Source organism: Stegodyphus dumicola, chromosome 6 (genome assembly GCF_044657685.1).
Source record: "Stegodyphus dumicola isolate Sdum_Otavi_A_Nest chromosome 6, ASM4465768v1".
Lineage (NCBI taxonomy): Eukaryota > Metazoa > Arthropoda > Arachnida > Araneae > Eresidae > Stegodyphus > Stegodyphus dumicola.
In genome coordinates this window covers 71,660,062-71,687,039 of record NC_140773.1, presented here as the reverse complement: position 1 = coordinate 71,687,039, position 26,978 = coordinate 71,660,062, and the positions used below count along the sequence as shown (strand labels likewise).

The window sequence follows — 26,978 nt, the reverse complement described above, 5'->3', positions numbered from 1 at the left end:
CCAGTGTTCAGCGACTTTACCGCTCGGCCGCTGGTGGGCCCTTATAGTTAAAGTATGTTAAATATGTTTGGAACCGTAATCGAAATCAATAAAAGCTGATTTATACAAACTTAATTACCTTGTCCGGTATCCGCTTCTGCTCCAGGTGCTGTCCACTGCAATGATACTTTAGACGGCATATCATAGGCAATTATATGTAGATCGAGAATTCTAGATGGTTTATAACCACCTTCTGGCTTCCCACTGATGGTCGAGAAAGTTGTCTTCATGAACTCTTGGAAGGCACCAATTGGAACGGTTTCACTTACTACCTTGCTGCCACAGCAAGGCTGGGGTCCTGTTAATTAAAAAATACGCATGTACTTAAGATTAATATACATTGGGTAATCTCACTGAAGTTAAAGAAATCTGTATTGAAGGGAATCATACGTGTTTGCGATTTTGTTATTTTAAATTCTCAACGAAAGTATGTATTCGCCGTTACTTTATAAGCACTAAAAATACAGTTGATAATGTTACATTTCCACTATACATCTTCCGCCATGTATACTTTTATTGTTTGATTGGCAAAGTACGACATGGCTGGAAAAATGGCCAAACAGCAAAGGAAAAAATCGCATTTGCTTCACTTCTCTGTAGAATAATAAATGTGTGATGCAAAATGCAGTAGAAATTAATACAAGAGAAACATAAAAAATGAATAAAAAGTTGTATTTTTCCAGAAGAGAAAGAGCAGGTCTCGGGTTGTTGCAACGCTTTCAGGAAAGCAGAGCCATGGTTGGTACTATCAGCGGTGTATACGGGTGGGTAGAAGCTAATACGGAAGAACAGGAAAACGTTTGATATTTATTCATATTATGTATAATGAAATTAATTTCGCGACAGTCTGAGAACACTAACACTATCACTTAAAAATTATCGCTGAGCTCCCAAAATATCTTCCTCCTCATTTAATGAATTTCTTCTTCAGGCATATTAAGTTTGTCAGTCCTTGATCGATATCGCTCATAGAAACTTTAATTATATAAAGAAATATATAGGATTACCCCTCATACGTCGTAGAACGGACGACTTCTCTCAGTAAAAGGGGACGGAACTTTTTTTCTAATGCATATTATATATACAGAAACTATTTCAAATCAGAATTGAGAATAAATACAAAATTAAAAAAATCCAACTTGCACAGCTCAGGGAGTGATCCAACACCCCAAGGGATTTAACATTAAAATTTAAAAAAGTTTAAAAAAATATACATATTTAAAGAATTAAAAAATGTAAAAATTATAAGACTGAAAAGAGTTTTCAATCTGATCTTGCCACTCAGATTTCAATTTAACATTTGACTTAAACTAAGCACTTACGATAGGTCTCCCATAAGTTAAAGGTATATATTATAAAATCTTTTATTTAACGTAAGCTATTCGAAATAACAAAGCCAAACAGAAAAGGAAAAAATTGCTATATTATTTCATTGCAGAGATTAACATAGCGCAGAAACTTCTGCATTTAATTGATAGAGAAAAGATTTAATTAATCATTCAGGACGTAGTTGTACACTCATCTCGCTGAGTCGCTTGTAGGAAACAATTTTTATTTAATAAAAACAATTTTTTAAGTGGCAATATTTTCTATTTTGCCAGAGTACGAAGTCTATGACCTGAAATAGTATCCCCCCCCGGAAAGAACTTCTTTCGGAATTGCATAAACCGTTTCAAATATTTATCATTAGGTGCAATGTTTTTGGTAAATCAGATTTTTTGTAACTGAATAATTGTGCAATATAATCTCTATAACTAATAAAATAGTTATTAAAATAATAATCTTTTCTTATGGCTTCTATCAAAAAAAGAAAATAGCTAAAATATTCTCTCCGACTTGGAGTGCAAGCCTGTAAAGCCCAAGAAAAATTCACAAGATCCTAATAATTCTAAAAGCATTCAGAAGAGTTATAGTGTTAAAAAATTACGCTTAGAGCATATAAATTTTTTAAAAAATCACCATTTATACTTTTGGTTGCCATCGGTGGTAGAATGGATAAAACTGTTGATTACTGCTAATTCGATCGGATTCGAATGCCTGCGCATGAGCTGGTTGTATTGAAGTTTTTGTGGCTTTCCGTTCATGCGTAACGCCAATTCGAGCCTGTTTGAGTTTGAAAGTCTTCACAATGGCATCCCCCATTTGAAAGATGCACTCGCAGGCTTTTAATTATAAAGTCAGACATCCAGCCAACTTTGCTTGTTAAGAAATTGCTTCAAGCCTTGGAACTGATTTAAAAAAAAAAAAAGGCTTGTAGTTCTGAATATCAATACTTCTTTCTTGAATGTAAGTGAGATGTTGGAATGAATTTATGAAAATGAGGTTAAGTTTTTCTTTAAAACCCTCTACTGAAAGCATTTAAACTTAGATTGGGTCAATTGGGATTCAAACAACTGGGATTTGCCCATTTCTTGAGATATACTAGACTTAAAAAGCATTATGCATTCCCGCTGTTGTATTTTCGTGTAGCTGTCTCATAATATTTCGGAATTAAAGGAAGAATTTTCTCTATATATTTTCCCCTTTACAATGCTTTTTCTACAGATTTGACTGAAAATGTTTCCTTCTAGCGTAGAAATCTCTTTTAGCAATTCTTCATCTTAATGATGAAATACTCATATTAATCAATGAAGAAACCACAAATTCTAAAAAATTCTTTTTCGAAAGATTGCTTTATAATTGGGAACACCAAGTTGAAAAAAAAAAATGACTTCAAAGTGGTCTATAGTCTAAGAAATCTTATTATAATTACCCACGAGGTTAGCCACTTAGTTTTATTACGCAATTGTTTTACTCTTCGAATTCCGCAGAAATCGTTTTTAGATTTTTCGCGCCAAGAATAGGGATGAAAAAGTAATTGAAAATTTTCATAATTATAGGATTACTCTAAGAAGAAAATAGGAGGGCATGATCTGTTATAGATAGTCTCTTACCAGATTAGCTCTGTGTGGACAAGCATTGTCGTTTATAAAAATGAGCTGAGAGTAAATTGCCCCCGAAAAAGCCAAAATAAGGCTCTAAGATCTCGTACTTTGCAAGAAAATTTCCTTATAGTATAGCGCTCAATTTTACACACAAAAGAGCTCGCTTATTATGATGCAAAGAATTTTGGACCGAGCATCAGCGGGGGATCGTTCTCTTCAAAACATGAGCCCCGATTTACACTAACAGTTACCGTATTTGCCGGAGAATACGTCGATAATCAATTTTCTATTATATGCGATTTTTTCTTCTTTCCTTGCGGGAGTGTGGGAATATTACAGTTACGTAGAGTTCAGTGAATGCGCATGCGCTGCCGTCGACGATCATAACTGAGTTCGTTTAAACTTTCCATTTTTTGTGAACGACTTTTAAGTGTGAAATTTCTACTCTTCAACTTAAATTTGTTGGCAAGTTATGGCTCAAAAACAACGTCGGCATTGCTTAACACAGCATACAAGCTGCGTGTGATTGCGTATGCTAAAGAACATGGAAACAGGGTACAGAGGATAATTTGCTGTATGAGGATTCGGATGCTATGAGATTAGAAGAGCCTTCAAGTGACTCTTCACTTAGCTCTGAAGATGAGTGTCTGGGTTTTGACGAAGAAGATTAAAAGGTGTTCTTTCTCAGATAGACTGGGTATTTGCAGAAAGTATTACTTTATATTTAAAATACTGTAAATTTATTATAATGATCAGTAATAAAGTTTTATCTTTCAAAAATGTGTATAAAAATTATAAGATATAAATATCTTATACGCCGGCAAATCAGGTATTCTCGACGTACTTTCATCTAGAAAGAACCAGGGACCTATTACCTATCCTCCAATATCCGAAAAAGAGAATTAATGGCAGTGAAAGTTTGGTGTTGGACAGGGAGCACAGACTCCATGTCTTTGGCAGAAGGCCTGAGACTGTTGCGAGGTACATGGAAGAGATTTTAGAGCCCTACGTTGCCTTTTCAAGGTTATAAATGGCTCTCAGTTCAATTTTATTGACGGCACTGCTCGCTTATACTAACTTACTCTAGAGGATAAATTTCTGGAACCTGAGGGTTATAAGGTATTTCTTCCACTTTCCTAGCAGGCCTTCGGGGTGGGATGGTCTTCAAGCTGAGCCGGTATTCCAGAGGTCGGTGGTTCGATTCCCGGCGAAGGCGGTTGCTATTTTTCATTTTTCCTGCTACCAAAAATATACCTAATGTCTCTACAGGGTGATAAACCGTTGATTGTAAAACTAGACCTCAAGCCTTAATCCTATTAAACATGTTAGGGATACTCTTAGGAGGAAACTGCAACAACTTTGCCCCTTCCATAACCCTTCAGGATCTAAACATACCGTTGTTGCAGAATTGGAACCAACTGCTCCAGGGACTCATAAATTGCATCGTTAACTTTATGAAATCACTTTGTGTCAAAGGAAACCATACTCCGAATAACCTTATTCAATTGCATTCCATTATTATTTGACCTTGAAAGCTTTATTTCAAAACTTTCTGCTCCTTCAAGTCTTACCGCAATCCTGCATGTACAGCGGAACTCTTGTTATGATATATAATATATATATATATATGTTGCGATCAATGCTCTCTCTCTCTGTCTCTTTATATATATATATAAAGAAGAATGTTTGTTTGTGTGTTTTTTGACGATTAACTCAGTCATTACTATAGCTATCATCAATAAATTCTCTACCATTCTTTTCTGGGTCCTGGAAAAGGTTGACGTCCCCTTTTTTCCAAATATAAATAAATAAATAAAAATAAGATATATTAACTAAAAACTCTGAAAACGATTAATTTTCGCCCTCATTTTTCCGAGTAGCAACAGTCTCGCACACTTAAGATAAAATCTGCTTTATTTCGAAAAGTGTTGCTGCTGTTCGTTTTCAAATCCTAGAGTGTGTTCATCAAATTTTCGAAGTTTTACGATGAAATAAAAATAGCATTGCCAAACATTAAATATATTACTCCCGATCCCAAAAATTCGTCGGAAGCTATTTTGACTGTTCCCATCTTCGTACGACTTTAATCAGCCGAAATATAAAAACTCTGAAAACACTCATTTTCGCACACATTTTTCCGAGTGGCAATAGCCTCGCGTGTTGGAGAAAAAAATGCTTTATTTCAAAAAGTGTTGCTACTGCTCGCTTCCAAATCGTAGAGGCTGTTAATCAAAAATTTCTAAGTTTTACGAAATCTATACATAAAGAAGAATATGCGTTTGCTTGTTCGCGTTATTGATTTCGGATCAATTATGATAAGTTTTTTGGCACATTTAATCGACTAGAATTGTATATATATATATATATTTATGTAAGAAAAATAAAGAATATGTAAAAGATTAAATTAGCAACGTATTATTTCTCTTCTCTATTTTAAAAATAGTAACTCCTCTCTGCACTGCGTCATTTCGAGACTATTCTATGTCATATGATTCTTACGTAATTATGATGATGTAAATGGAACTAAAACTCAACCAGCCAATAGTAATTTTACAGCAATATTAACTATCCAATCAAAATGCTGTGAGAACCAAAACTAACTCAGTTTGACTTAAGATTTGATCCTGAACATTACGCACTTGCTTTCCACGCTTTGGCCTATCTAGACTGCTGTCTATCTGCTGCTGCTTTCTTGCTACAAAGTTATCAAAAATGTAGGCCCTTTGGAACAGGCACATTTAATGTGCCGACTTGTGTGTAGCCGCAACATATTGCTGAAAATAAAACTGAAGATTTAATCTGTCTTCGCCTCCAATATCCTAGTCATTATGGCTCAACAGTTCTATGCCATCAAAACTTCCTGCTCCTGAATTTATTACATATATATAAACTTAGAGCATCTACAGTTAAAAGTAAATTGGAGTCAAAGCAAGGCAATTTCTCAACAATGTTAATAATTGAACTATGAATAGTGTTCAATACTATTATAAAATTCTTAAACTAAATGCATTGCAAAATTTAGCTTAGACTAGAGATGTAGAAAAACATTGTTTGCCATTACATAAGATTCTAAATGAAAATTGAATACATGTATGAAGAGAAAATTTCTTACCATTTTGACCTATTTTTGCTTGAAGATTGTTGTCGCTTGCTGTAATTACTACTGTATATTCACCCTTGTCATTAAAATTTAGGAAGTAACGGCTGTAGATACCATCATTTGCAGTGATGTCCGGATCTGGAAAAAATATTGAAAACATTAATCATGTTTGGAGGAAGAGAAATTTTGAGCCAGTTCAGTTATGACATCATTTCAATTACAATTTACAAAATGTTGTAATTTACAAGTATTCGCTTTGCACATTCTGAATTGATTTTTATATTTTGTTCTACAATACACAGTACAAATAAAGGCTGGCAGTAACTGCTGGGTTAAAGAAGTTATGTCGCATGTTAGTGTATTAATTGTGTCTCTCAAAACGTACCGATTATATATGACTAAATTTTGCAGTATGATGGCAGTATTTCTCGTTTATACTTTGTAGATTAACAGTACATTTCGAAGCATAAGAAGATAAAAATTACTTTATGAAATGTGAAGAATACATTAATATGTGCGGATCCAGTTTTCGCTCCAGAGTAGTATTATTTGATGGCGCCATCTCGCAGTGAGGTTAGTACTTGTAGAGTCCATGATCTTGAGGGGGAGTACGTGTCCTTACTTTTGGTTGAATCAATATCTACTGTGTAGAAATCGTACTTTGTATTTCCGAGGGAAAAATGCTTACGTAGCTCTAAAGCCATGTCGATCTGCGTTTCAGAGCCAGTGTGTTGGCTGATCGTCCGAGCTTCATAATACTATTTTCACACTACATCTTTTAGAATCGATGTTTGACCGACGTTCACTCCCAAAAAATAAACTTTACATGAAGCATAATGAATTGAGTACAATTGTATATTTTGTATTTCCTCATATTTATTATTTCTAAAATTTGTCACAGCTGAAGTCAAGCTAAAAACTGTTTAGGTTGAAGGAAATGGAAATAAAAAGAAAGCATTAATCCTTTGATTGGAGGAGTGATGCCTCCAATCAAAGGATTAATTTCAGAAAATCTTTATTACTTAGTTTACATTTCTATGTAATTTTTGGCAAAACGTAACTAATGAGTTATATCATCTCAAAGAGTTTATTCATATTAAAATCCGAAAAGTTATAGTACATTACTTAAATTCAGATATTGGGTGTTCTCAAAATAAAGAAATCCTAAACTCAAAATGAATTATTTGCTTAGTAGGGAGAAAATGAATAAAGTTTTCATGCTCGAGGGCTAGCTTAGAATGCTTAAGTGAGAATAAAAGCGATGACAGTTTTTCAAAAGAGCTATGCTCACTCAGATAAACTAAATTCTTTCAGATCACGGATTTTCGCTTCAGCAAAAGATTTTAGAAAAAACTACGATGATTAGTAAATTTTCTTACGTAACGTATAAATAAAACATAACGTACTTAATGTTACATAACATAACATATGTAGGAGTAGTTATACAAATTAATAAGAAAGGTTTTGAAATCAAAATTCTACACTACTAGTCACAATATTGCAAACAAAATTTTTCAAATTGCACATAGAACGCCAACTTTATTATATTTCTCAGATTGCAGTTGTACAATATCTGTTTTAGGCAATCTTATAGGTAAATATACAAGCAGAGAAAAACCAGCAAAACCAGGCCTATGAACTAAAGCGTCAGTCCCAATAAGAAAAACGACAAACAAGGGCAGCCAGCGACACTAACTTGACTAAAAAGGGGGGGGGGTTAAGTATAAAAAAAAAAAAGAAGGAAAAACACATTTAAGACAACACAGCATAAAAGGAAATTAGCTCTTAATGCCCTATTAGCGGTTTGTTTCTATTGGTAACCTTCATAAGTTTCCCAGCGAATTAGACTGCATAACACAAAAATAAATTATTCTCGTCTGCTAAACGGGGCCTTGATATAGTTCTGTTGGCCAGCTGACAACCCTGTAAAAAATATCGGCAGTCACCTATAACTTCACAGAAAGTTCACAAAACAGAATCCTGAATATTGAATCTTTCCAGATAGGCTGAAAATCTGCCTTGATTTGTTAGTAGTTAATATTATTCAAAAACTTCATCTTTTTCCTTCATTCTAATCCACCTGAGTGAACCAACTCTCATTTCAGAAGCATTCCAAAAAATGGCTCCAGATCTTAAAATGTTAGGTCAGTCATAGATTCTCTGAAATGATTTTGTTGTTGCGTGAATATTTTAAGTCAGTGGTTCCCGAAATTTTTACCACCGGAAAATAAACAATAGAGAAATTTATAAAGAAATTAATGAAAATATATATTTATAATAACAGCAATTTATTAATGAATATATCTGAACTGGTTATAAATAAATGTGTGTAAATAATTCCTTTTCTAAGTAAGAATTTCGTTAAATATCTTAGATGATAATGAATAAAGTGAAGAAAACTTTCTTTTTTGTAGAAACAATAAAGTGCATAAGCTGAGACAGGAACTAAATTTTAAAGCAAAGCACACATTTTGCATGAACATTTAAAATAACTTACAAGCGGTAATAAAGGAAAAAATCGTTTACCTCCTAGTCCATCATCAAGGAGATCTAAATTCCATTCTCCATTTCCATTCGGTCCAGTCACCTTAGCCTTTACCATAGCATTTTGAACAGGCTGCCCTCCATAATTGATTTGGGCATAAATAATCACCGGCATCTGGAAAGAAAGAAAATATTTCCTTAATTTTCCCCTTAAAAATACAATGTTATTCATAAATTATTCTCGTCTGTTAAATTATAAATTATATAATAACAAGAGAGTGGTGTTACTACTTTTAGAATAGAGAAGGGAAATTTAAGTTGCTAAATTAATCTTTTACATATTCTTTATTTTTCTTACATATCCCCCGCCCTTCAAGACGAAAAAGGCGTAGCGATAAAGAAGCCTTCTTAAAGAAAAAGCGTTAAAGCACTAGCAAATGAAAAAAAAAAAAAAAAAAAAAAAAAAAAAAAACATAAATCATAAAATTTTGATCCTGTAAAGGATAATTTATAAATATAATTTTTTTAAATACATTTTTATTTTTTTAGAGACCTATTGAATTTTTCAGCATTTCAGTCCAAAAGTCTTTGTTTGAGAGTTCACACAATCATAATTCTTCAGGGAAGGCTCTTGTTATCACAGAATATTACAAAATAAAACTTTTACATAATCATTACTTATAATTAAATGTAATGCACATAAATACTTATGATACTAATTTCCATATTGATATAAAATATCACCATTAACAATAGGAGTAAGATTTTCAGAAATTATGGTTCCATCGTTATTATCTTTCATTTACAATTCCTGATTTTACCAAACTGGAAACCCTCGCTATACTTCTAAACAAACATATCCATCAATAGGGCTGCCCTCTTGAGTTATAATAACATATATTGTTAAATTATAGAAATTAAAATAATGTTTACTGTTTTCTTCGACTGTCCATTTTGCTGACTGGCAAATCTTTTAACAAGAAAAGTCATATGTGTGTTTGTGGCGTTTGTGCGAAAAAATTTGTGGAAAACGGTCCGAATTGTGGCGAAGGAAACATACCTATTTTGAAATATTATAATGCAACTGTTCACAGTGCTTTTGCTGTTCACGAACTTGTGTCACAATTTCAACAAATACGGCTGAATAAGCTCCATACTTATCTGATGTGGCTCTGCGTAATTCTTCTTTTATTTCTACAATTGAAATTACGGCTTTGTGATCACGTTTTTAATTCGATTGAAGCAATAACAGAAAATTCGTTGCCAGTCCTGAAGGGATTTCACAAAAACAACTTTAAACATATTTCGAAGATTGGAAAAAACGTTGGAATAAATACATCGCAGTCGGAGTATATACTATTAATCAATAGTATTCTATTAATAGTTCAATATTAATCAATAATCAATAGTTAAATATTAATCAATAACATAGAATCTTGCGTTTCCTAGAATCATTCCAGATATTTCTGTGACTGGTGGAAAAGAATTGTACGGAATTTATGCCCGATTGTAAGGTTGTAAGGATTATGTTAATTTTATTAACAGTTAAATTTTGAGTTAAACTTCCTTTCCTATCGCTTCTTAATTTCAACTTACCACTTCCTGCCAGAACGTAGTTTTAGAATCGCGTCTGAATGCTAATGAGGAAGAGCGGTATTTAACCGCGAAGTTCTACTGCCTTAGTGAGAGAGACACCAGATATTCTGGCTGCACGCGTCCGCCTTTTTAGGCTACTCTCTCGTAAGCTATTATTACGCTCGGCCGTGCTTTAGGCCCTTGATATCTTCGCAGTCAATTAGCGTTAAGGGGCAAACTCTGTTAGAATCTTGATAGCTTCGGCTATATCTCTTTTAGTTAAGATTAGTTTGATTCTTAGTTTCTTAAGTTGAAGCCCAAGTGTCGGTTTTATTGTACAACTCCAAGACGGAGTTCTGTTAAATCTTATTTGAATAATAAAGGGTCTTTTAACTCTTCCCAAGTTTATTTACTATCTCACGAACTCAAGCGATTGTTCGCTTACTAGTTCTTAAGATTCTTCACTTTTAACAGTAACTTAGAATTACACAGTGGAGAATCTTACAACGTAGGACGTGTAGAGTAGTGAGATGCTACATGAGAAAAATATATTTCAGTGGTTTCTAACAGAAATTTATCATGCCTTTGATGGAAATGTTTGTTTTGTTAAAAGGAGAATGAAAATAGATAAAGTATTTTAGAACAATACGTTTAGCATAAACAAGTGCCTTTATTTGTCAAATATTAAATCTAGTTAGAAAATATTTCAGGCACATGAAAGAACAAGATTTTAAAATTTGTTTAGGGAATGCGCAGGCTTATATCCTTGACTACTGATAAATTTAACTAGGCCTGATGGTTTTAGATTTTAGAGAGTTTCTTTATTGTCCTACCATTCCTCGTTATCTTTCTTTTTTTCTTTTTCTTTTTTCAGTTTACAAAGCAAGAAACTTAGCTATTGAGCTGCTCCCAAAGAAAGTTGTATTTAGCTTTTCCGACTGACTGACCTGGGCTTTAGGAATACTATAGCAAAAGTGTGTCAGAAGAAAAAAAGCACTTTTTTTTAAATTTTTATTTCAAATTTATTTAAATGCAATGTAAATTACATCTGTAGTAAGGGAAAAATGTGTAATTGAATAAACCCGTACATTTTTTTAACTTATTAGTATATAGTATTAGCTTTTATAACTAAAGGAAGAACTGCCAGCTGAGAAGAATTTAGCCGACCTTTCTAGAAACGTTTTAAACTATAAAATTACGCAAAGCAACAACCTTATGTTTTGCTTAGATTTCAATTAATATTTTATGAATTTTGACAGCGAAGAGGTACAAGTCTCTTTTCTTCAGAAGGCCGCATTTATATCAAAAACATGGTCGTGGTTTCCACCTTACTTGTAGATAGCTTTGTTCCTTATGAAGAGGGACTTGTACCTGTTCGAAGAGGCGTTTGAAATGCAAAAATTATGTGTTTGAAATTCGAAAATGTGCATATTTTCATAAGTTGGTGATATTATTATAGTAAGTCTAACGGAAGTGAACGAAATGTGCAGTAAGAATTGAGTGCTTTTTATTCCCATATATTGCTGTTCACTGGACAGCGAATACATCGCCGAAATTTCAATAAAAACCAATAGCGTTAATAATAAATAAAATAGAACAAACAACAAAATTATGCATATTTTACAAGTATAATTATTCATAAATATGAATAAATTTTAAAATATCAAATATATAACAATGTTCAGCTCTGCCTCAATTTGAAACAGGGATCCAAGAGTCTCCTATCTCCCTTACCTACCACTAAACCACTTGATAGAATTCTTGATTCACCATATACTTTAATTGCTCCCATATCGGAAAGATTCTATACGCTTACAAACATCCAAGAGTTCTCCGGTATTTGAAACCAGATCCATCGATACGGAAGCCAGCAGGCTAAACCTTATAGTTTAGGATGACCAGGGCGGAAAAAGAATTTCATCTGGGGGAATGAATGTGATTGATAACATACTGATAATAATGACATATGATCTTTTCAGAAGATGATTGTTGAAGTTTGCAGCCTCCCTGATCTACGGTTAAGCTACACAGTTAGCATGGAGAGACAACTATAGAGTTAGCATGTATCTATTGAAATTTGCAGGCGATAAACAATAGCGATCAATATTTCAGGATAATGATTCGACAGTACGGCTAGCAACACCCGCTGTCGAATTCTGTTGGAAAAACCTGAGGAAGATTTATTTCGTTGCCCAGACAATGAGCTGGCAGTGACTATTCTGTTGTACGAGTGCTAGATCTGCAATCCTTTTTGTGACAACTCTTTTCTGAGGACTGAGCACATATTTCTTACTGAAAGGAATTTAGGAAAACATTAGCATCGTTTAAAATGAAAACTGATTTATTTATTACTTTTACGTCACATCTCTCATTGAATTATATTCTAAGAATCATTTTAGAAACAATGAGCTACTAGGATTCTATGTTTCCTATGGAACAGGCTCGAATTTTCCAAAAAAACATTTCTCGGGTTTCATTGGCTTGACAGGCTTCAAAAACTTTTATTGGATACAGATTAATCTAGTTTAGAGTAAAATGAGACAGAGCCTGCTCCAACCATAGGCGACACAGACAACGGCCTAGGTTTCTAGAAATGACACTAAATAAAAGTATATTTTGTTTTGAATTATAAATATGTTTAATTTATATACGGGTTGTTATATATACTGATCGCTTAGGGGCCGAAAATGCTGGAAACGAGCCTGAAATCAGAGACATTCTTACTTTTCCGGAAGCCGAGATTTAAAAAGTTGTCAGACTGAAGACAACGAGACGATTTTTGACTTATTCAAGTTTGGAAAAAAAAGAAAAAGAAAAAAAAAAAGAGTGGGAGGAAGAATGCATCGAATCCTCTAAAATACATCTGTGATCGCTTCCGCAAAAAGCGCAGGTATTTTTTTCAATCAGTTAAACATTCTGTGCTGCACTAAAGCAAAATAGCTTATTCCTATGGCCTGCTCTTCGTGATTCTCTTTCACTGCAAAAAGAAAAGTCTGATGTGGACACCACTTGTCTTCATACTTAATTAAACCCCTTTTAAAGCAAAAACGTGCACAATTTACAAACATATAAAAACAGAAAAACTCAGCTCACCCAGCCGGGTAACACAGTGGATATATACATACGTTTGGTGGGGCCGATTGCAACCAAAAAGGGAGGTGCACAGCTATATGTTATAACAGTTTCGTATATGTTATGTTTCAGCTATATGTTATAACAGTTTCAGCTGAATTCGAGAACGGTCAAAATGGATATTTTTGTTGAAATATGATACCCGAAATTTTTCGCAATTCCAGTAGCTCCTTTACTTCTTACAGAGAAGTAAAACATTTGCGTGTATCTCTGGTACTTTACACTACGTTTTCTTTTTCCTTCACTGCTTTTTCCTCCTTCACTGCGATAAATCAACTTTAGGACAATTGAATCCTATTACAAATAATTATCAGAGTTATTACCCCACAATGCTAAAGATGTCAGGTATTTGTAGGTATTCTTAACAGAGTTTTGTAAAAGAAAATGATCATGAGTTTGAAAATCATCCTTTCTTTTGTAGCAGATCATGTATGCAGGAGTCTTATCTTGTATCTAAAATCTTGTTCATCTGCTTGGAAGTAACTAAAATAAAAATTATAAAGAACGTAAATGTAGTGAAAATCCGAAGTAGAGTTTACAAATAAATCAAAAGTTACCCGTAAAGTTTTAAAATATTTTGAGATTAAACTGAGTAAATTTTATGTTCGGAAGATATAAACCTTGAACGCAAGCACTCAATCGCAAATTTTTATTCTAAGCAATAAATTTCATGACATGACTGCAATTTTCTTCGGGATTAAAAAAGAAGTTCTAATTTAATGATCAATTTGAAAAGATTTAGGCAGTTTATAATTCCATACATCAAAGCATATATGTATTACTCTTTTGTATTGTACTTTAATAGTATGCTATAATTTGAATGTACTTTTATAGTTTAACTAATTTTATTTAGTAAATTCTAAATATTTTAAATATGATGAAAAATACCTTTTCTTATTTTAATGCATTTCGTGCAACACATTAAGACAATGCATTTAAGCACTTGAAGGAAAGAAAAAGGATGTTAGAATACTGAACGTTTTGTTGGAATTTAACAGTATATTGTTGCCTGTTTAAAACTTTATAAATGAAAGAATTTGTAAGGGTAAATTAAAATTCATTAAAATGATTTAAAAGTTCTTAATGTAATTCTAGATTTCATTTATTGTTGTGATCTGCAATGTCCTTAATGCATTACTTGCATATTAATGTTTCGAACTTGTTAAATTACTTAGATTAATTATCCGGTTAGTCCGGTTTATTTGTATTTCTTTTAATAAACAGTTGCATAACTATAAATTTTTAACATTTACTTTCCGTTTGTATTGAGCTGATTCAGTCTGGAAATAAGTTATTTCATCTTGAAAAGGAAAGGAGCTAAAGTACTTCTGTTTTAATGATTATGTGTTTAAAAGGAAAAAAAACTAATATGTAATATAAAATACTTATCACAGTTGGGAAAGTTACTGAGTTTACAGGGCGTGAATTAGGAAATAAGTTAAACTTCAGTGCGTTTCATACATCTGTAGAGTCATTAGAATTAAGTAGGAAACACAAAAAGGAGCAATGCCTTCGCCGGGACTCGAACGGAGACCTCTCGAATACGCGTCGAGTGTGCTACCACGAAGGCATCCAGAAAGGAGGGAGAAAATACCTTATATACTCCTCCTTTTAAAGGGCAACTAGGGTTTACGCGACCTAGTCTACAAATCCTGTTGGTAAAGAATCATCAGCCACCCCATTTTAGTTCGGGCGCCACCTTTAGTCATTAGGATTTTTGGAGTTCATGAAAAATGGGTAATGCCGTTGCCAGGACTCGAACCTGAAACTCTCGTATACGCGCCGAGTGTGCCACCTTTACCCCACGAAAGCAATAGAAAAGAAAGAAAAAATACCTTGTACTTTTACAGCTTCAAAAGCTGACTTGAAACCAGACTCAATGTTTTTAATAACATGAGCATACAACTCAGTTTATTAGCATGAACGTACAACTTGATGATAATAGGCTTGATGATAATAATAAAAATATTTTTTATTACAAAAATGTAACACAAAGTAATATGGCAAGTGATTAAAAATATTTCATCTGATAATTTGTTTTATGTTACCTGTGCTTGAGTAGATAAATCCACACTCGCTGGACTATTAGATGCTAGACTCGTCGTGTCTTTTACCCACGTATGCTCTTCAAAGTACTGATTAAGCTTTGTTGTCATCTGAATTTGTATATAAACAGAACCAAGCTTATCTGTAGTTAACGAACACTCGACGTCATCCTGTTGGGAAAAAATAATTAAAATTTATGGATATACATGGTTTCTATTTCAAAACTATCACTCAATGGAAACATTATTTTTTCTTCCATTTCTTGTATGTATCAAGGGGAATTTAATGTAAGCTTTAAAATTTTTTGTGCAGTTATACCGTTGCGACTTGAAAAATTGAAAACGGACTTGAGAGTACAAGATCATATTTTTAACTGTGAAAACGTGAATCTCGCCTCAGTAAAAAAGAAATAGGTTGGTAGGAGACTGATGGAATTCGACGGAGAAGCATGACATTTAGAGCAGCTTCTCGGAATTACTACAAACCAAATGGCACGTTATGGAAGTAGAATATAAAACGATTTTTGCATTAATAATTTTAATTTACATTAATAAAAAATCAAAAGCAAGAAACTACAACATTTTTATCCTTAAAAGGGTTTCAGATTATAAAGTTATAATTAATTTGCACAACTTAACCTTCTAGATTGCAAACGCTTAACCCACCTTTTTAAGAACGCTGTTTAACTACTACAATAGCAGAATCGAATTCAAAGTTTGTTGTTAAAACTAGCTTGTAATTATAGCTGAAACTTAACAAAATATAAACCATTTCTTGTTGAACTACAACAAAAGAAGCATATATAAATGTGAGAAAGCAAATTAAATACCTAGCAATCCCGCTCCTTACTAAGCACGGCTTTTAAAAGTAAATAAAAAGTAAATCTAGAACTCACCGAAACTAACACAGCTCTGCAAAATGAATCATGGAATGGCAAATGAATTATGAAATTATCAGAATTACAGCACCATTGACTGATTTACAGACACTCTGACTTGCATTTTTTGTACAATAAATTTCACTAAAAGAATATTATTCCTTATAGTTGAAACCCACTCAGTTTGCTTTTCTGCTGAAGTTGACGGAAGAATTAGAAGTGGAAGACATAATTTAACGTGAAATATAACCTGTTATTTAAAGTAAATTTTACATGCTAACGAAATCAATATCAAGGACACAGTATATATATATATACGTAAAAATACAAAGGAACACATGTACATCCAAGTACGAAAACAAAGATGAGTCTCTGCAAAATATATAAAGTAATAGACATCTAAGGAAGTTTTTTGACTATCTGCTTTCTGAAAAATGATAGTTTTTATAATATAAACGATTTTAATATAGATGCAGCTCTCGAGACAGGGCACAGAATTTATAATATAGAGAAACGGAAAGTTTGGATTTTCACAGCTATTTCAATAGCGTCTATAGGAATTCCCACAAACTTTGAATTCGCAATAAAAATTTGGAATAAAAAGCTTTTGATGAAGATGGGCAGTATAAGCTGGCAAGAATCCTATTACGCGATAAAAGTAAGTACTGTCATAGGTAATATTGAAATTCCATATTGATTGTTGAAGAACAACAGCATACATTCCCTTTATTATATAAAAGTTAGGAGCTGAACTCCTTCCTCCCAGTCAGTACACCTGATGTATGCACGACAAAGAGCTATTTAGTTTTCCTGGCTTCCGTAATTCGGACAATGCACTCTTGAGAGTAGGAAACGACTAGCATAGTTTGAGCAGTCGCTTTTAAAATTGTTTCAAACAGATAAAACGATTTGCATGAGAGAAAAACTCAAAGAAATCAAGGTGATATTTAAATGATATACCGAAGCAGCTTTTCAATAACTGGCAGAGGAAATTAAGATAAAAACATGATAATATACGAATTTTTGTTTAAAATTAGGCAAAACAACTACATTATTTTATCTAGACATTGAATAAAACGCTAACGGTATCGAGGATGACCAAACACAGATGCATTTTCTTCAAAAAATTCTTCGAAATGGGAGCACCGTTTGCAGAGGAAAATAGTAATGAAACGGGAAAAGACTATGATATTAGAATTCTAAAATGCATTAGGAAGAGCTAATGAGCCTAATGTGATTAACTAAATTTTTGTGAATGTAAAAAAATTCAAGGAAATCGAATTCACCAACTGAAGAAGCTTTGCAGATAATTTTCGCACAACCGAAGAAATTTTATAGATAATTTTCGAAGTCAAAATTGTAATTAAGTTTCCAGTTCTAAATAACTATCGAAGATTTGTTTAATTCTCCTTGTTGGATATAAGATTCGTTATTCTTGACTTGAAATTCTAGCATTTTTTTAGCTTGGCCAATATATCTCAAATCACACTGAAAGGATATGATATAAGTTACTCAAAAATCAAAGTCAAAGACGGAATCTTTAAAACCGAACAACGAAGTTGATTCATAGTTGAGAAGAGGACTTAAAATTGAACTTCTGGGGAATCCGTGCAGTTTTAAAACATATAGAAGAATGAAATGGAATGGCGACATGGTTGTTATAACTGTTATTTTTAACAGCGTGTAGAATCTTCTTGTGTGTTTTGGGAGCATAAACTGCACACCCTACTGCAGCGGTTCTCAAACTTTTAACTAACGCGTACCGTCTAAACAAAAATTTAAAAATTTTAAGTACCATCACTACATTTTACGATGATTATTTTTCAGTTTCTCAGTAGAACTATTAAAATATATATTTTGCCATTTGCACAACCTATTGGCTATTTGTATTAAAAATGCTCAAAAATATCAGATTCAATATCAGATTTCAAAAATATCAGATTAAAAATTGGTTACCATTTAATTATCTTTAAGATTTTAATTTTATTTATAATACTTTAATTCTAAAATTTAATAAGAAATTTGGGCCTGTTTAAGAGAGATCAATTTCTTTATGTTTGCTCTCATTTTACTTAATTTGAACCGTAAATTAGGATCCACTTTTAATTTTGTTCTGTATTTATTTTTTAAGTATGATATGGAAGAAAATCCTTGTTCACACAAATAGGTTGTGCAAAAGGGCTATAAAAATTTAATAGCTTTATTTGAAATGCCTTTAAATTAATTTTTTCGGTTTAGCCAAAAGTTTGCAAGTGTGTTATTTTTGAAATCTTCAGTCAGAGTTCGATCACAGGAAATTTCTATCGATTGCTTTTTTTCTTCACGAGATAAAATTTCAGATGCATTTGAACAAAACGGATTTCTAATCCAATTTTTTTTCATAATCCTCGGGGAGAGTACACGTTGAAATTATGTATCAATGAAAAATAATTATTTTTAATGTCGGATGTTAATTCTTCTTTTATTTTCTGTTAGAAAGCTTTTTAAGAGTGGTGAAAAGCTTAAAATATTATTATCCAATTCTTTGATTATTAGCTCAAGTTTATTTTATAATTGCATTTATTTTATTTCTAATGGTAAACAAATTAACACTTTGTCCTTGTAATCCTAAATTTATTTTATTTTACTTTCTATAAATATCAGCTAAATATGCGTCAACCGTAATTTCCTGAATAAACATTTTTGCAATTCAACTATTTAATCACAGAGCAAAATTTGAATTTCTTCATTGAAGTTCAGAAAGACGATTTAAAACTTTGCCTCTGGATAAACGCATTACTTCGGTATGTAATGAAAGTGTTTCTTTCATGTTCACTGCCCAAACTCTTGGCATAAAATCGTAAATATTCTTGAATCTAAAGCTCGGCTTTTAATAAAATTAACAATTTTCACAGCTTGATTCAAAACGATTTTCAGATTTTGGCTACTAAAACATCCTGCTGAAGCAGCAGTGAGTAAAATTAGTGTCAGGTGCGATTTTCTTTATTTGAGAAATAACACCGGTATGTTTTCCTGCTAAAGCCCGAGCTCCGTGATTGCATAATGCAGTGCACTTATTCCAAGGTCATTCTCAAACATAAAATTGTCTTACTTTGAAAATATAATTTGCAGTTGCTCTATCATGAAAAGATTCACAAAATAAATATTCTTCGGCAATTCGTTTGTCTTCTTCGAAAGGTATGTAAACTAATAATTAAACAAATTTCGTTATATCATCCTTTTCACAACCGATTGCAATGCGAAATACTTACTGTGCTTCACTTTTTGAATAATTTAACTTGCATAGAATTTGCCATTTCATGAATTCGTCGACTTACTATATCATTTGGTAACAGAATATTCTTAAGTTTATCAGCCACTTTTTCACTGAATAATGTTAAAACGATATCTTTAGCTGCTGGTAATGTTAGGTTTTCTCCTATAGTGTGAACCTGCCCAGTCTTGGCAATTCTTAGGTTTACTGGGTAGTTACCCAGTTAGTTAGCTTTCAAAACTTTTCACTTGAAGTAACAAAACATCTCATTACTTGTTTACTATTTTTGAACTCCACCGATTTCCTCGTAAAATAGTCTTCAGATTCAAGATGTCTTTTAAGAAACAATGACTTCCTACGTTGATTGGATGATATTTAACAGCAAACAACACATTGAGGTTGAGGGTCCATTTCATATCCATTCCGAGAAAACCTAAATGATAAAATAATTTCATTAAATTTTCTACAAACAATTCTTCTTTCTTTTCAATATTTTTAGTGCTAGTGGATTGTCCTGAATCCATCACCTGTGAATCATCACTTTTCTTCAGTCCTAGCCATTTTTCCATTTTGAAAATATAGCTTTGTTTGATTATTTTTTCAAAAATATTTAAATGCACAATATTCTTATATTGTGATAAATTATACGATTTCTTCAAAAACAAACGACGATATTCTTAAATAGCGTAGATAAGTAAGGAATGCAAAGTAACAAGATGACAAAATACCTGCTGTTAGAGAAAACAAATCGACACAATGCTTCTAATTCAAAATAGAGCAATATGAGCCCGGAAATGGTGGCGATATAAAGTGTAGACATGCTAATAAATCGATAAACTCTAAAAGAATTAATGAGATACTATTATCTTTTTATAAGGTATCTTATATCTTTTTATACTATAGTATTTTTTATTTTTATTTCCTATTAAATACAACATATATTTCTATTAGTCCCTTTAAAAACATTATTTATTACAATTTTTTTATATCTATCTATGGCTAAAAGAATATTTGTGAAAATATTTTGCTAAAGTCCTTGAACAAAGCTCAGATCGCATAAATTTACAAGTGTTAGAGAAAAAACCTTTAACAGAATGTTACAGTATTTAATTTTTTAATTTAATAGTTAAAAACACTTTGTACCTTTGCGTACCACCTATTTTTCTTTTGCGTACCACCAGTGGTACGCGTACACCGGTTGAGAACCGCAACCTTACTGAAAGACGACGTAGCGAATTCTTGCTAAGGAACAGATAGATGACTGCAGAAAGAAGGTTGTAACAGCCTTTTTTTTTTTTTTTTTCCTAACTAAACAGAAATTACACTCACTCGGTGCTTACAATTTCACCATCACTTGTGGCTAAGTAACTTGAACAGAAAAATATTATGTACGATCACAATAAATTAAAGATAGCTTCACGACTGTCTCCTACTCTATCTAAACCGCTAAATCGGCTACACACAGCAAAGCCGAGCCTCAATATAATCTAAAGTGGTTAGCACCAACTATTTGCAACTACAGAGCTACTTTCAGACACGAGGCATAAATTCAGCACTAACTCTCCTTACACCTCGAACTCTTAAAACTGCTGCATAAATACTTTTTCCAAACTCACTTGGATTTGAATATACGTCATTTAAATTTGCATTCTGGCAGGAATTTGAGATCAGAAGGGAAAATAGAATTTCTTAAAATAAAAGTAATTGGTTAGAATAAAATAAGTTCTTTAAAGGTTTTATCAATGACTATTGGAGAAAATGCTCTATCAGTGGCAACCGCAGTCAAATAATTGAGTTCATTAGAAAACAAAGATTCCGAAGAACAAAAATTAAGAGCGCAATGTACACAAGAGTAAAAACAAGCTGTTTTTTACTTAAGGGGAAATGATTTTGGCATAGTTGAGGACAGATATGAATCTTAACTTATAATCGATGGACATAATTAGAACGGTAAAAAATATACCTAACAATAAGGCTTATAATGTCTTAATTAAAAATAATATAGTGTGAGTTCCAGCTTACATAACGACTCAATCTTAAAGACCATAGGATGAAAAAAGTCTTGAGTCAGTGGTGAAACAGATGTCTTATAAGTCCTATTGTTATTACCATGATCTATCGTTAGAGGATTGTTTTTAATCTTACTGTCTATTAGTATATCTTTATTAATATTCAAGAACCGTGTCCTTAATAATATGACTGATGAAATATTTCTTACAGAATGAAGATACTCAGAAATCAGGTATTAACAAAATTCTAGAAATGCTTGAAGATAACTATTTGCAAACTTATGTCATAGATCGCTCGTGATTATGTACCTGGGATGAAGTCGTAAAATGTAGAGCAGAAATATTGATAGAATTCATTTCTATCTGAGATCGATAAGAAGTTCGAGAAAAAGAATTTCGTTAGAATATTCTAGAAATAATAGCCTCAATATATAAAAAAGAAAGTGTGGAAAATTAAAAGAAGAAATGAGAAGAAATTTAACCAGAAGCATCCGTCTTTACAATTCATTATTATTATTCAATGGCGGTTAGTTGCCTAGTAGCACTGGTCACTCCTAAGGCCAGAAGTGGTGGCCATTTTATTGTGGAGGAACCTAAAAGACAGACACTTACAACCGTACCCTCTCGGGGATTCGAATCCAGGCCTTTCGGTACCCTAGTAGGCTTCCTATTCTAGAAATGCTTGAAGATAACTATTTGCAAACTTATGCTTGAAATTCTAGAAATGCTTGAAGATAACTATTTGCAAACTTATGTCATAGATCGCTCGTGATTATGTACCTGGGATGAAGTCATAAAATGTAGAGCAGAAATATTGATAGAATTCATTTCTATCTGAGATCGATAAGAAGTTCGAGAAAAAGAATTTCGTTAGAATATTCTAGAAATAATAGCCTCAATATATAAAAAAGAAAGTGTGGAAAATTAAAAGAAGAAATGAGAAGAAATTTAACCAGAAGCATCCGTCTTTACAATTCATTATTATTATTCAATGGCGGTTAGTTGCCTAGTAGCACTGGTCACTCCTAAGGCCAGAAGTGGTGGCCATTTTATTGTGGAGGAACCTAAAAGACAGACACTTACAACCGTACTCTCTCGGGGATTCGAATCCAGGCCTTTCGGTACCCTAGTAGGCTTCCCGTTCCTAATCCCTATACAGTCTAGGCTGCTCAATCGTTACAATTATGAAATTATGTTTTGTCATGCACAAAAAGAAAGTTAAAATTAAATAATAAAAAATATGGAAGCTTTCATATTTTACATTAAGCCCAAAGGAGCTTTATTAAACGTTTTTATGAGTTACCTTTATTTATTAAATATCATATTCTTCGCACTTAAATCATAAAATTCAGTTCAACAGCAATATCGCAAACTAATTTTAAAATCAGCATATCTTCAGCATTTCCGATACACAAAATCGCGAGCTGGAGATATTTTTTTTTTTCCGTACAGTGTTGCCATTGCTCGCTTTGAATTGTTGAGTTTCTTAATCGAAAATTTGTTGAAATGTGCCAAAATATGAAATAAATAATGAAACAAGTTCCAAATTCCAAATTTGGGCTTCCAGATGCCCATATTCGGTGGAGAAATACGTTATTCAAAATTGGATGGTTCTAGGTACCGTTGTTTCATCACAATGCAAGAAACATAGATACATTTATCCAGATTTTTCATTATTTAATATATTTAAATATAACACAGGACGATAACATTTAGTGGCAACAGTTTGAAAAGTGATATGGATATTTACAGTGAATTGACGCAAAATGCCAAAGCGAAATTATTAGTCTGTGATTTTCCAACCTAGAATTTACAGTTAAATGTGTGGAACCTTGAGAACTGGTAAGCGAATAATCGCTTTAGTCAGGAGACAGAAACTCAGAAGGCTTGATTACCCTTTATTGCTGAAAATAAAGTTTTACAGACGGTCCTCTCTCAGAACGTACAGAAAAGCCTCTACTTCGGCTTGAACTCAAGAATACTAAGAAAACTTAACTAATGCTTAACTAAAGAGATATAGCTGAAGCTGTCAAACTTCTACCGTAGTTTGCCTCTTAAATGCTAACTAAACGGTGAAGCTATCAAGGGCCTGAAGTACGACCGAGCGTAGTAATAGTTTTAGAGAGAGTGTAGTAGCCAAAAGGCGAACGCGCGCTAGTCAGAATCTCTGACTCTCTAACGAAGTTTTGACTTTAAATATTATTCTCCCTTCATTTGCATTTAACCGCGATTCTAAAAACACATTCTGGCAGGAAATTTGTAAGCTGAAATTAGAAGCGACAGGAAAGTGGCTTTAATTAAAAATTAACTGTTAAGAACTTAGGATAAACCTTACAAGCCCTTCTGAGCTAATAATATAATAGATACGAAGTTGCTTTTCCGAAAACTGAATTAAGGTGACAGCTACAGACCATATGAATAGATGGTTGCACGAAAATCAGCAATGAATATCTTTTGATTAAATAAACAGTTGTATTTGATTACTAGTTATGAATTAAGCAATTGCATCTTTTTTTAAAGTCTAGACCAGTGGTGCCCAACCTTGTACTTGCCAGCTCATGTGTGCTCGCCAGCCAGATTAGGTACTATGAACGAAAAATATTTTTAAAGTAACCATTCATTTATATTTCTTAATTGTCAAAATATGGTAAGCATTTATAGTCATAAGAGATATCTTGCAGACGGTATAAAATAATTGATTGCTGACTGATGAACTTGATACCGAGTATGGAATTCTATTGCTTCATTCTGATGTTAGATGGCTCAGCAGGCAGAAAGGTAGTGCTTCAACGATTTGTATACCTTCTTTCGCCAATAAAGCAGTTTCTGGAATCCGGAAACAAAAGTTATAAAGAATTGGACGATAATAATTGGTTGTCCGATCTGTATTTTTTCACGGATATAACAGTTAAACTGAACAAACCGAACGAAGATCTCCAGGGAAAAGAAAAAAACCCTTTTTCAGTCTTTTTCAATTCACTGGAACAGTAACTGCTTTTCAGATAAAGTTAAATTTGTGGATAAATCCGATGAAAGAAAAATATTTTACTCATTTTCAGAATTTTTCAAGCCATATTAATAACCACAAGGGAATTGAAACAGAGAAATACTCTCAAAACATAAATGTACTGAAAAATAATTTTGAAACTCCGCTTCTCTGATTTCCATAAAGTTTAACCAATATTATTGTTCATCTCAAACTCATTTGCCGAAATTAATATTTCAGATGTATCGCATAAGATTGGTGGAAATGTGCTCGCGAGCGGCCAAAGATTGGACACCACTGGTCTAGACCGTTAACTAATAATTACAATTTTATGTAAAAAGTTTATCACTTTTAGATGAGAAAATTTGTCCTTCTCTAAAAATGAATGTATCTAGCATGTAATATATATGCAAGTAGAAATGAAAAGATCAATATTCAATAAAGTGAAGGATGCCTATTTAGTATATAATTTGAAGGAATACTTACTTCTTGAGAAGGAAAAGAAAAGGAAAAAGGGCCCTCTTTTGAAAGCTTAACCAATGCATTTCCATTAGTCTCGATGCAAGAAAAATGTTTACTAAGATCAAATACACTACCGACTCGAAGCGTAAACTTTGAAGCTATTTCGTTCGTCTGAATCCGCAGTAGCTTTCCATACTCTACGTGCTGTGTACCAATCTGGGTGTAACAGAAAAAAATTAATTAATTATGAGAACACTATATATAAGCGTATTGTAATCAATAGCAATATTCTACAACTACCAGCCATTTTTATGATAATAAAATATTTCTTTCAGTTTGGGCTTAAACGTTAATGACAAAACCTATTAGCTGTTGGATATTAATTACAAAATAATATAATCTTTGATATATTATATGTCAATAAAAATTTCTCATTTTTTTATATTTTTAGTTGGCTTCAGTGGCAAGTTTGGTTTCATTATGATTCAGTTCCGAAAAGCTACTTTCCGAAAAAAAAAAGCTTTTCTTTTTCCTTAGAATGTACCTGAGCAGCATTCGATTTTAAATTCAATACAAAATTACCGACAATTAAATAGCCAGCGATTTTCTGATTATAAAATACTTCAATTTTTCATTAACAGATATTAAGAAATGGATCATTTTGTAATGATATTTAACAGTGATCGTATTTATATGCAGGTATTCAATTTAAAAGTGGATCAGACGTATTTAAGACTACACAATTTTATATATATTTGATTTGATTTGCTTATCCAGTTTCTGTATCATTCCGTTGTAATGCAAGAAGTCGAGAAAGAAGATCGTGGAAGGGAGGGTCATATAAGTTTATCAGAAGCAGAAGGAGATTTGAGGAATCTTTTGTGGGGAGCAGGTGTTTCAAAATTGTCACATTGTGCATAGCTTCTGTGATTGTTTTTAGGAACTTCATTTGTGGCGATAATTTTATTTAGTGCAAGTGGTTTTTACACATGAGATATTCTCACTGATGTGGATACTCTGCAGCCAAAATTACCGAAGAAAGTTCTAATACCCTGCGTATATCTATTAAATCTTCTCTTGCGAAATCTTGCGAAAATTATTATTTCATTGTGCAGTCTCAAGGCAATGACTTATCGGGCCTCTATTCTTTGTAACAACCCTGGATGTTGAAGCCCACTAAAATATTATATTCACTGCTTTATTGCAGGAGAATGAACATCATTCCTGGGTATAGTTGGAGAGTGTTATGCAGTGAAATATCCAGCTCTTAAAAGTTTAGACTAAATTATGTGGAGATCCTTAAAACAAATTATGAGCATAAACACTACACGTACGCTTCAACATCTGTAAATCACTGCTGTTATCCATAATATAATTAAAGTAAAGCTTGATAATGTCTCTAATAATATGATGAAAGCACAGAATTTGAATTGTGAAAGCCATGAAGTAAGTCCACAGAATTTGTTGTAGAGATTGATCTCTTTTCCAATATAAACTACAGGCAATGAATGTCTCATAAATACGTATCTTACTGTACCTTTGATGAATCGACTTTCAACTCCCTGCATATATTTATAAGTACAATATACATATATTTTATTTTTATGCTTTATATGGTTTTAGGGGGAAACTAAGTCACGTTTGAGTCGTGGCTGAGAAGACTGTTTTTTAGGACTGGTGCAAAAATCATAACTGGCTTGCTGGTTAAAATATCATTTAAATTTTTACAGGAACAATTATTTCGGAAATATAATTATATATACGTCTGGTAAAACCTGATATAACATTAGAGGTGCCACAGACGCCTCACAGTTTCAAAATACGCAATTTACATTTTATGCAATGCAGAAGGCGACAAAGAGACGTGAGTTACTCAAGCAACAGCAAGCGAGAAAAAGCAATGCGTCAAATCACTAGTTGAAGTACCGACCTTAAAATAGGCCATGACTTTGGCCATCAGTATCTTTAATGTACTATCTTTAATTCTAAATAAATTGGTTAATTAATTAATTTAACTATCTTTAATTATAAAAAGAATTAATTTATGGAAAATTATAATTTAGATTTTCAAATAATATTTAAATATAAATT

The 26,978-nt window shown here is 32.6% G+C and overlaps 1 protein-coding gene across 2 annotated transcripts in view; it reads right to left on the bottom strand.

The window, feature by feature from the left end:
- LOC118196556 (calcium-activated chloride channel regulator 1-like) overlaps nucleotides 1-26,978 on the bottom strand; it is a 120,759-nt gene that overhangs the window by 13,506 nt on the left and 80,275 nt on the right. For both annotated transcript variants that reach the window (XM_035368018.2, XM_035368019.2), the window contains exons 9-13: nucleotides 24,912-25,103; nucleotides 15,303-15,470; nucleotides 8,590-8,722; nucleotides 6,076-6,201; nucleotides 119-337 (exon numbers count right to left, since the gene is read on the bottom strand). In XM_035368018.2, the coding sequence (XP_035223909.2) occupies nucleotides 119-337; nucleotides 6,076-6,201; nucleotides 8,590-8,722; nucleotides 15,303-15,470; nucleotides 24,912-25,103 (838 nt within the window). The remainder of the gene's footprint in view (nucleotides 1-118; nucleotides 338-6,075; nucleotides 6,202-8,589; nucleotides 8,723-15,302; nucleotides 15,471-24,911; nucleotides 25,104-26,978) is intronic.